Below are 11,678 nucleotides of genomic sequence, written 5' to 3' on the forward strand. Positions count from 1 at the left end.
TCAAACCGTTTTTGTCCAGAACAAGCTCTTCTCTTACTTGGTTGAGATAGAGAAGAATATTTGTAAATTCAACCACTTTTTTTTGGAAAAAAAAAAAGATGCTTGCATGCAAAGTTTCTTTCTTTTATCTCATTTATTTGATTATTAGTGGGAAGACTGTTAGAGCAAACTTTTTCTTAACACTTTTAGGGGAACTTTTTCTCCTATAAATTAAACTAATTTATTTATAAAAATATTTGGACAAACTTCTCCATAAATATTTATATATAAAAAAAAGTAAAGGTGTTTTTTCTTTTCTGTAAGTTACAATTAATTTATAATTGAGATAAGTAAATTTTTATAAAAAAATTTAAAATGTTTTGATAAACCACTTGTTGGATTTGGCTTATAAAAATGTTTATTTCATTATTTTATTTTTCTCTACATTAAGTTCTTTGAAAAGTTTTATTACAAAACCTATAAACTAATTTCTAGAAAAATTATTATAAGTTTTAAATTTAACTTGTGATAAATTAACAGTCACTGTTGAAACTTATTTACTCATTTTTAAACTACTTAAAAAAAATTATCTGAACATATCTTTATAATAATTGAAACTGACTCTCCTAAGATTTTGATAAGCCTAAAGTGTAGGATGAGAGATGTTGGTGATGCTCCGTCCCTTCTCCACAATTTTAGAACAAGAAAGAATGATGAATGTAGAAGAGTTGAAGGGTCAATATGAAGTCCGTGAGAAATGATTGGTGTCAGCGGTCAAAGTAGTACTTGTACTCAATAAACTATACATAGGAGAAGTATCTTCGATGCAGATAGTTCATGGTTGAGCCAAGATATACTATTTATGTCTTCTTTTACTAACTCAAACAGAGTCTGATTTCAGATGACTCACCATATACAAAAATCCGTGTAATACGGCTTCAGTATGATATGACTGTAAGTACCACATCAAATTAACCGCCAAAATATCACAAACTTTAAAACAATAAAAATATAATGTTTAATATTCAGCGTCCAAGACAAAATATGTGGTAACCAAAAACAAGCTGCTCTTGTCCTATTTACTATATTTTTTTTTCTTATTATGGGTCTTTGACAATCATATGTTCATAATTTTTGGTCTTGATTAACTCTTTGACAATCATCGAGGTTTATTCGCTTATTTAATAAATAAAATTACTTTGTTGATTGCAAGAGATAATCATTAACCCTAGTTTGGACTCAGAATGAAGTTTCTGTAGGAAGAAAGAAAGGGTAGACATATTTAAATTTGCATTTAAAGGTAACTTTTTTAAGGCACCCTGCGAGTAGCCAGGTGAAAGCACCCAGTCAAGGTAGATGTTGTAATGAGCTGTGTTGAAATTCTTTAACGGCTTTGTATTTTAGTTAGTTTAAGATTAAAATCTTGACCAGGTACTAGTTTCAAACAATAAAATAATTTTGTTCCAACGGCCTCAACACTAAATTATGAGTACCGAAGAAAAGACATCAAACCTTCTTTAGGAACTACAGAGGGAGCTGCCCAATTCACAGAACAATGTACATTGTGCAGAACTAGAGCAAATGCAATTCTCTTATAACAGACCTACTGAACTCCGATCCATCGAGTACCTGAAAACTCTGAGAAGCCAAAGTTTGTGTGCAGCCATCACTGCTTCTTTAGGATTGAATGGAAGCACTTTTTACTCCTGGGCATTGCCCTTCTGGTCTTCAAAAAATAATGGGCATCCACAAATTTTCCTGGCTAACTGCATAATCAAAATTAACTTTGATCAGACGGGGGAACCAACCTGCCAGAGATAATTTGTACAGACATACGTGTACACTAAACATAATTCAACCCCCTCTTCCCACCATATGCAAAAGCCAAGTTTTCTTTATTGATCCAGGCCAATGAAAATATTCTCAAAATCATCTAGGTTGGTGATTGTTTTCCTTCTCATTAGGACAGACACCAAGCAGTATCCTGTATACTCATAACTGAAGCTACCTTGCCTGCTTGGAACCTAGAGAACTTCCCTAGTTTAATTTCCCAAAAGTAACTCTACTGATTACACCAACAATTGATTCAGTAAACTGGAGTCTAAAACTCGTAGAAATACAAGTTTCTTTCACAATTACTATGAGCTAAGAGGAGAAAGGTATTGCATAAATTTTCTTTTGCATTTTAACTTGATACATAGTCATTCACGCTGAGTTCAGTGCGACTGAAAATCATAATTGGAAATATCAGAAGCTTTGATCTCCAATCTCATTACCTAGAAGAATCCAACCAGGGTAAGCTCCTGCGTTTGATCTGCTGATGGTCACGATAACTAAAAGCTTAAACTAATATTATTACCTTGGTCTTGCCGAGAAAACGCAATTCAAACATAAGCAGCAATCAATTATCTAACAAAGACGCATCGAGAAAATGCACAAGCCTCTTGCAAACTCGTCAATTCTATGACTTAGATACTAAATAGAAAGAAATTGTGGGAGGACATCCCTGCTAATGCTGTTGTCATAATAATAAAAATAATAACATACTGGAAGCAAACAGAAATTAGAATCTCTATACTGCAAACTCACCTTGTTATATAAAAAGTTTCAATTTACTTAAAACAAGTCAGTTTAACTTGAGAATCATGAAAAATGTATACATTTTTTATTTTGAAACCAGGAACAAATACCAAATCTAGCTTCTTATTTGTCAGCTTATGGAAATTTCATGCATATAAAACTGTTTGTTTGATAGGTGTCGTTCAAGATACTAGGATAAAAAAAGAGCATTGATTTACGAGTGAGAGCAGAGACGGTACCTAATTTGTCTGCATTGATTTTAGACAGATCCCACGGGGATCATCTTTAGAGCTGCCGCAATTGGCATGCCAAAGACTCCAAAGAGAACGCTACCGAACCACTGCTTCAAACTAAGTGGAGATGTGTTTGCATAGGTGCCCAAAAATTCAACAATAATAATTTGGAAGACCACAGTGCAAGTGAGCACAGCTACGAACACATAATTCTTCAATATACCTTCAAACACATTTATCCTCTCCATATCTCTGGAGCTAATCTCATTGAAAACCTACCAATATATTTGAATAACAATGATCATCATATAAAGTATAATAATCAGAAGGAGTTACAGTCAGAACATTCTATTAATGAATTTCACTCCTCGTACACTCAATTGAAGATTTAGAAAAATATTTGACTGAAGAAAGAATTCAGGAAATTAGTTTTGAAAAAATATTGTGAATATTTTATGATTGACAATAGGAAAACATACTTCTATTCGTATAAACTACAAAGGTGAAAAAGGAAAAAGCAAAGTCTGAACATGAAATTATATCCAGATAACAAGCATTCAAAGATGGTACATAGTTTAAATTTGGTCCTCTAAATTTAACAAGAAAAAAAAATGGAAACAGAAAAAGAAATCAGTAACTACAAAAAGAAGTCTCCAAAGCCAGTCAGAATTTTCAATTAATATAATTTCTGCCATTCAACTTCAGGACCATATCAGAGCAAAGAAAGACAGACACTGAAATAGTCCAATGCTTTTAAATTTACCTGACAGAATACGAATGAGTTGAAAATAAGTGTATTCAATGTCATATCAGAATCTGGGCCATGAAGATGAAATGCTGCTTTTCCTCTGGTCTGTAGGAACCATATTACGACAAATTGATATATAGACTGTCCCAAGATATTCCTCCACATCACATTACTGATGAAGTTTCCTTTCCTACCAACAGGTGGTCTTTTCATCAACTCATCGTTAGGAGGTTCAGTGGCAAGTGCAAGTGCTCCAAGAGTGTCCATAATCATGTTGACCCAAAGAAGTTGAACAGCAGTGAGAGGAGCATTTCCTAGTAATTCATATATGAAGGGGGAAAATGAGACAAAAGTAATAAATTGCATCTAAAAATAAAAAGAAAATTTTGATCAGAAAGTTAAAAACGGGCAGCATCATGATTACCAGTCAAACAGGCAGAAGAGAAATTGACGATCAAAGCAACTACATTAACAGTTAGCTGAAACTGCACAAATTTCTGAATGTTTATGTAGACCGAGCGGCCCCATTTGGCTACGGTCACAATAGTGGAAAAATTATCATCTAGAATTATTACGTCAGCACTTTCTTTTGCCACCTGAAATTGATAAAATAAAGAAGTTTACGAAATATATTATCAAGTACAATTCAGCATAATGATTTCAAGGATCAAAACCCTCCACTAGCAACCAATGAATCGTTCAGGAATACGGATAATAAGTATAAAAAATACAGAGCAAAAGTTCATGTTTTTTTAAGGAACTACTAACAGCTTCTTTATCAACTCGCTGAACTAGATTTAAAAAAATTATTATTTCCGAAAATTAGGCTAAAACGAACATGGAAGTAATAAGCACTTTACATCTAGGCATACATATTAGAGAACTCAAACAACATTTCTCCCAAAACATTCAAGTTGCATTTGGAAATAAAGACGATGAAACATAGCCGCTAAATCCAATTACCTAATTCCCCATGAAAAGTAGAAGCAAAAAGAACATCTGACTCAAAAAAAACCATTCATGCTTTCAAATTAAAGAAAGACATTAACTAAGACAAGATCAAGAGAGAGTTGTTTTGGCATACCTCAGTTCCAGCAATGCCCATTGCAAGTCCAATATCTGCTTCATGAAGTGCTGGAGCATCATTTGTTCCATCACCAGTAACTGAAACTACCTCTTGAAATGTTGTCCTTAAGTGTTTCACCAGGGTATGTTTATCCATTGGTGAAGATCGGGCCATTACCTGCAGATATAGACATCACGTAATTGTAGAAGAATTTCTTCTTGGAGAAGAGTAATGTAGGACCCCAAACTGTTACATTCAATGTAACCCCAAACTGTTACATTCAACGCTCAACATTCACCCAGTGTATTCTCATGGTCCATCACTGGTATCCATTTGTTACCAAAAGAATTAGCTTTTGGCAAACTATTCTCATTAACGGCTTAGTAGTACAAATATCAAAATGAACTTAGCTTGAAGGACTGATTGAAGGAGCCCGAAAAGTAATCCATGTCAGGTAATTTAATATTGTGGCCTAAACTGAATCGTACCATTTTTAGCCCAACCTGATTAGCCCCGGCCTCAACCAAACGACTCTTGGCTTACTAGCTAATCTTGTTTATAAAATAGTAACTATATTAAAAAAATAAAACAACTATGAAAGAGTAGTATTTTATTAAAACAACTATACGTATTAGAATTTATATATCAAATGATTATATCTAAAATTAAAATTAATTTTATTAATATGAATTTTAAAAGTACACTTTTTTAATTTTTATTTTTATTTTTTAAAAGTGGACCAAAATGATTTGATGACATAGGGTCAGATTGGGTCTGAAAATTGCAGACCATTTAGAATACAGTGTAGGCTAGCACAAATTTGTTAGGTGGTCCGTCAAGATGGACCAAGACGCACTTTTTGTCACCTCTACCTAGTAGCCTGATATCAAGTGTTGTTTGTCTTGGCTACAACTAAATTGCACTTTGATTATCCTAATTTTTCAAGATAAGATAATAGGTAAAAGTGGACTTCAACATAAAAAGGCAAAGATACATGGTACCATAAAATCTTATGATTTTATATTTTATAAATCCTTCAGAATCCAAATTATAAAATCCTATTCCTAAAAGTCTTTTAAAATATCTTTAAAAAACCATTACATTCTTACAAAATCTTTTAAATTCTACAAGACTATTTTTACAATGTTTTTTAAAATCCCAATTTAATACGACCCCTTGGTGGATGACATATTTAAATAATTATACTGTAATTTACAGCACATATAAAACACAACAATAATTTTGCATAGGCAGTAAAAGAAATTTCAAACTTCAAATGGGATTTTTTTATGAATTGTTCTTTTATGATATTGGCATGTTCAAGCAAAACCTCTATCTAGATTTTTGAAAAATCGATTAAATGACATGTACACACCTGAATCTTCGGAATGATGTCAAGCAATTCCTCCTCAGTCTTCTCACGAAACTCAGGGCCTTCAATTGCAATACCATCCGTTAAAATTCCACATTCTCTAGCAATTGCCTTTGCTGTATTTATGTTATCTCCAGTAACCATTCTAACAACAATACCAGCTGACCTACAAATGGCAACAGACTCTCGAACACCAGGACGAACTGGATCTTTGATACCCACAATTCCTATACAGGCGTAGCCACTAGTAGGAATAGGAGTTCCAACAGAAAATTCATCATGAATATCCTTGTAAGCAAGGCAAAGTGTTCGGAGAGCTTCACCAGCGAATGTCTCAATGATATTATTCATGTGATTGATGGAGTCTTCATTGAGTGGAACAACCTCGCCCCTTGAGTCCACAACTTTGTCACATGCAGCTAGAACTATTTCAGAGGCACCTTTACAATGTGCTCTGAAACCACCATCAGGAAGCTGTAAAACTACCCCCATGCGCTTCTTTATAGAATTAAACGGCTCAACTTTCACAAGTTTTGACCTTTGTCGTTCCTTTAGGAAATCACCACCAAGTGACAGTCCAAATTCTAAAAGTGCAGTCTCAGTTGGCGACCCCAGAATTTCAATCTTCTCATCTTTGTTTTTGACAACCTCTCCTCCCGTGTTGTTAAATATTGATTCAAGTAGAATTGCTACAGAAGAATCGTGAATATCAGATGAGAAATCAGAAGAGACCTTAGAACTGTTTACTTCTTTAATCTTCCCACATATATAAGCTTTTACAACAGTCATATGGTTAGTAGTTAGTGTGCCAGTCTTGTCACTGCATATGGTAGTTGCAGATCCCATTGTCTCACAAGCAGCCAAGTGACGAACAAGTGCCTTATCATTCATCATCTTTTTCATTGCAAAAGCAAGGCTTAATGTTACTGCTAAAGGTAAACCTTCAGGAACTGCAACAACAACAATAGTAACAGCAATAGCAAAGAATTCCACAATTTCCATAGCATCATCACCAGACCATGTCCACTGGGATCCTTCTCGCAGCTTGCGGCTAAATAGCCCTTGGACCAACACAGAAAAGGTCACAACTGCAAAAAAGAGGCCTATTTTCCCAATAATGGTAGCAACACCATTCAGTTTTACCTGTAAAGGTGTTTCATCATCTCCCCCTTCACTAAGAGTAGCCATTAGTTTACCCCACTGGGTCCTCATTCCAACAGTGGTCACAAGCATCTTGCATGATCCATCTTGGACTTTGGTTCCAGACAGCAGAAAGGGATTAAGTTCATTGACATTGACTGGTTCACTTTCCCCCGTCAAGCTTGATTCATTTATTAACACAGAGAAACCACACACGAAAAGCCCATCAGCAGGTACCTGATCTCCAATATTTAGATGGACAATATCACCAGGAAGCAGATCATATATTGAAAGCTTCTGCCTACAGCCATTTCTCGTTACCTGAACTGTAATTTTCTTCTTCTCTTTATCTAGATCCTTAAACTGCAGTGATTGTCGGTAATCACTTGTGGCAGTGACAAACACTACAAGCAATATGCTAGCAACAATACCAATTCCATCCTGTGCACCTTTGGGCCACCCTTCCATTACTATACCAACCACTAAAGAGACCAAGGCACAGACAGCAAGTATCATGAGGGTTGTATCCTGAAGGGCTTCCCATACAAAAACCCAGAATCCACGAGCTGGACTTTCAGTAAATTTATTAACTCCATAAATTTCTTTTCTCTGATTGAGCAAGTGCTCAGATGTTGATATCCCATCATCAACCGAGGTATTTAGTTTGTTTGTGATACCCTCAACGCCACCATGAATTTTCAACTTTTTCACATCACGTCCCTCAACAATCGATCCCAACTCATCAGCACAAATTTCAAAGCCCGCGGTTTTAACTTCTTCTGGTACAGTGTACTCAGTTGACAAATTTAGACCTGAAGAAGTACAGACTTGTTTATTGTCTTAAAATGAAACTTTCAAAAAAAAATTTGAAGTGCGTTCGAGTTGAATTCCTTACCATGAATAAACTGAAGAGCAGCTTGTGAAACCAACACTGCAACTCTGAACTTTTCCTGTGATGTATAGTGGTGAAAGGGAAATCAAGAGATCATGGAATTAAGCTATTAGAGTAATCTTGGGATGCACAAGGCAGCGAGGGGACATATATTCATTCCAATCCTTCCAAGACTTGTTTTCTTATTCAAAATTAATGTCTTGGAATTCCAAGTGTTACATGCTCAAACTTAAGTATGAATGCTGAAGTATGTTGAGAATAAATGGCTATGCAAGTTGAGAAAATTGGCAATTTATCCCCTAAAACACAAATCCCCACAGAGCATCAAGGATAGGTATTCTTGAGATTGTACTTTATAGTTATTCATTGTCATTTGATCAAACTTATTACCCTAAAATTAAAAGTAATGACCCAGTCCCAAAACCAAAACGATATGCAGCATAGGCCAGTCTTAAAACCGTAGACAGAAAGAAAAGGAAAGTTGTGAAAATTAGCAATAAAGTGGACCAATGTAAATATAATGTTTAGACCTACAACTAATATTGATTCCATTTCCCAGTTTTGCAAACAAAAGGATGAGGAGAAAATAAGTCGGAAGTTTTCAAGTAATTCACATCCCAGTTAAAAGGGTTCTATATCTCAGTCCAACCAAGCAGAACAGCCAAACATAGTGAATGTCACAAGTGCGTGGCAAAGAAGATAATATTCACGACCATTGCATTAGAACTACCACAAGCATCAAACATCAACTACTAATTTCTGGATAAAAGTAATCAGTGCTCTCTCTACTGGTGTTGAAGTAAAATTAATTTAAGGAGAATCATTAATCTCCGACCATTCCACTTACCAAAAAATGCCTGGCTCAACTCGAACCATATCAGATTTCATCTTTACAGATTAACAATAAACAATTACCGTTAATTTTTTTCTTAAAAAAGTAAACATATCCAGATTCGCGGACACAAAACGCCAAACGAAGAAGTAAAAGTGAATTTTAGTTCTGACTTGTCTTGATCTGGCAGGAAAAAACGTAAAGCAAAATGAGGTAATAAAAAAAAACAAAAACAATTAAGAAACCTGATTAGAGCGTCTGATAGCTTCAGCCTCAAATCGCTTGGAGAGGTTAGCAGTGAAACGAAACCTCCTCTTGTGGTTCTTAACGAGCCAACAAGCTTTCCTCCATCTCTGAAGCGCTTCTTCCGACGAGTTTTTGGCCTTCACATCCCCAAAATTCTCATTCAGGTAACTCTCCATCTATCTACTCTCTTCCTTCCCACAAAACCTTGCTCCTAGCTCATTCAACAATAACCACAACTACAGCAACGTTTTTGTAACGAAGCAATTTGTACTGTTGATGTAAAAGTAGGAGAATAGCAGAAAAAAAAATCTGCGGAGACAGTAAGCTACTTTTGTGAAAGATACAACACAAAAAAGCTTCTGAGTGAGGAAATCTCGTATTCTATTCTATGGACTTGAAACAGAAGAATCAGAGACAAGACCAAACAGAACAAAGCAATCGTCAACTTCACTAACCCACCCTTTACTCTCCTCCAACACAAATAGTGTGACCCATGTAAAATTAAACCAAATTAAAAATAACTTTATTATAATATTTTATAGCCAGATCTGCATCTACTGTCTATGTTTAGTTTCTTGATTATTTTTTACCAGATAATTACCAATTAAATTTTATCAAAAACAGTTTTTCGCGTTTACATCATGAATGTTTTCTTTTTCAATAAAAAATGATTTGCTTTTCGAGGACGGTTGCAAAATACTTCAAATTTAAAATTGACGTTAACATTTGCTAATAATTATAGTAAAAGTAGTTATTAATTGCGCAAGAAAGCGAAACCTAACAGTCTGACACTGCCAATCAAATTGAACCTAAGTTGTTGGTGATTTTTCTTTTAATCGATAGCCGGATAAAATAAGAAAAAGCATCCTTTTATTACTTTTTATTACTTTCTTATAGTATAAAACAGTTCTTAACATTAAAATAATTTTTTAGATATCAAATAAAATTATAAATTTAATCACTTATTTATAGTTTATATCTCTTGATATTATCATGTAATGAAAAAACTGATAAAGTATATTATAAAATATTTTCCTTTATCTTACTTTAAAAAATGAAGGTAAACACTATTCACGATTAAAAGGTGTTTCATATATTACAATTAACAATATTTGAAACCCAATCTAGTTTGTCTTTAGGTTAAATTAATTTTTGTCTTCGAACATTTTTTTCTAAATAATATATATATTCGGTAGATGTATTAAATATCCTTCTTCAGTATTTTCATGTGAGAAACGAAATTCTATTATGAATTATTATATGACATCCATATATGTCTTTAGTTTATGGAATAAACATTTTTAAAAATGTAACTGTTGTATTAGAAAGTAACCAAAATTAAATATTAAAGATCAAATACAATTTTATTTTATCTAAAATTTAAATAAAATAAAATCAACATTTTTAATTTTGACGAATCTTTTTGGGGAGATTTATTATAAAATATCACATCAATAAAAAATTAATTACATCATTTTTAAAACTTTAAGATGATTGGTTTGTCAAGTTAAATCTTTTCATTTTTATTTAGTGTAAAAATTAGATTTCCACTTTAATTTTCAACAATCTCAATATAGATATTATTATAATAAAATTATAAAAATATTCAATAAGAAAATGTGTAAATGTTTTATTCATTATTATTATCATATTTATAATTCTAAACGTTATTTATAGATTTATTATTGTGATTTGATAAACACAAATGATAAATAAAATACAAAAATACAATTTGTAATACCACGAAAACTTATTATGATAATTTGAAAAAATATAAATATATTTGTATTGTATAAAATATATGGCTCGTCGTTATAATGAGAATCAACTGACCAGTGGATCGAAGCAGCCGCTTTAGGTAATTAAAATTTAATCAAAAATGCAACGGTGATTTATGAGTAGTTAGCAAGTATATTAGTAGACATTAATTGTTTGATTGACGACATTAATGATTTGACTGTCGGTATGCAATATGAATATATCGCATTAATAGTTTGATTGTCATATCAAATATGTGGTTAATGTACAGACATTTTTATTTATCCTAATAAAATAGAAACATCTATACGAAATATATCTGACTTAAGCGTTAGAGTGTCTTTTGCGTGTCAAAATCCATCAAAATAGATTGAGTTCTTAAAGAAGATTAAATGATCGAAGCAGAGCAAAGCAAGAACGACTTACCTTCATATCATTACAATCGAAACAATATTATTATTCAAAGTTTAAATTTATCGAAATAATATCTTAAATATTATCTATAATGTAATTCAGAATTTTGTTATCCTTAAAATAAGTATGTCAAATGTATAAACTGTCGTAGACTTTTAAACAATTAAACAATACAGAATTATCGAGTCTATTTGAATAACTACGATTCAGTGAAATTGTAATATTCAAGGGACACCGATTTATAAGTTTACTACTTATTAGCAAATTTTAAATTTATAATACTATGATTAAATCAATTGAAAAATTACTAATAAAATCATAAATAAATAAAATATATATATATATTGGAAAGAAGGTCAGTTTTAGTTAATTTTTAGTTTTTCTTGAATATTATTTTAGATTAATTGATGTTAAAACT

General features: G+C 32.8%; 1 protein-coding gene across 1 annotated transcript; it reads right to left on the reverse strand.

The window, feature by feature from the left end:
* Positions 1-1,353: 1,353 nt before the first annotated feature.
* On the reverse strand, positions 1,354-9,600 carry LOC124830504 (calcium-transporting ATPase 1-like). Its single transcript, XM_088098322.1, has 8 exons — positions 9,088-9,600; positions 8,014-8,068; positions 5,982-7,930; positions 4,625-4,783; positions 3,965-4,136; positions 3,556-3,854; positions 2,799-3,067; positions 1,354-1,745 (listed from the first exon to the last, which is right to left on the reverse strand). The coding sequence occupies exons 1-7, from the start codon at positions 9,262-9,264 to the stop codon at positions 2,819-2,821; spliced, it is 3,060 nt and encodes a 1,019-aa protein (XP_087954448.1). The 5' UTR covers positions 9,265-9,600; the 3' UTR covers positions 1,354-1,745; positions 2,799-2,818.
* Between the last annotated feature and the right edge of the window lie 2,078 nt (positions 9,601-11,678).

This window comes from Vigna umbellata, chromosome 9 (assembly GCF_029865625.1).
Source record: "Vigna umbellata cultivar VRB3 chromosome 9, Vumbellata_1.0, whole genome shotgun sequence".
Taxonomy (NCBI): domain Eukaryota; kingdom Viridiplantae; phylum Streptophyta; class Magnoliopsida; order Fabales; family Fabaceae; genus Vigna; species Vigna umbellata.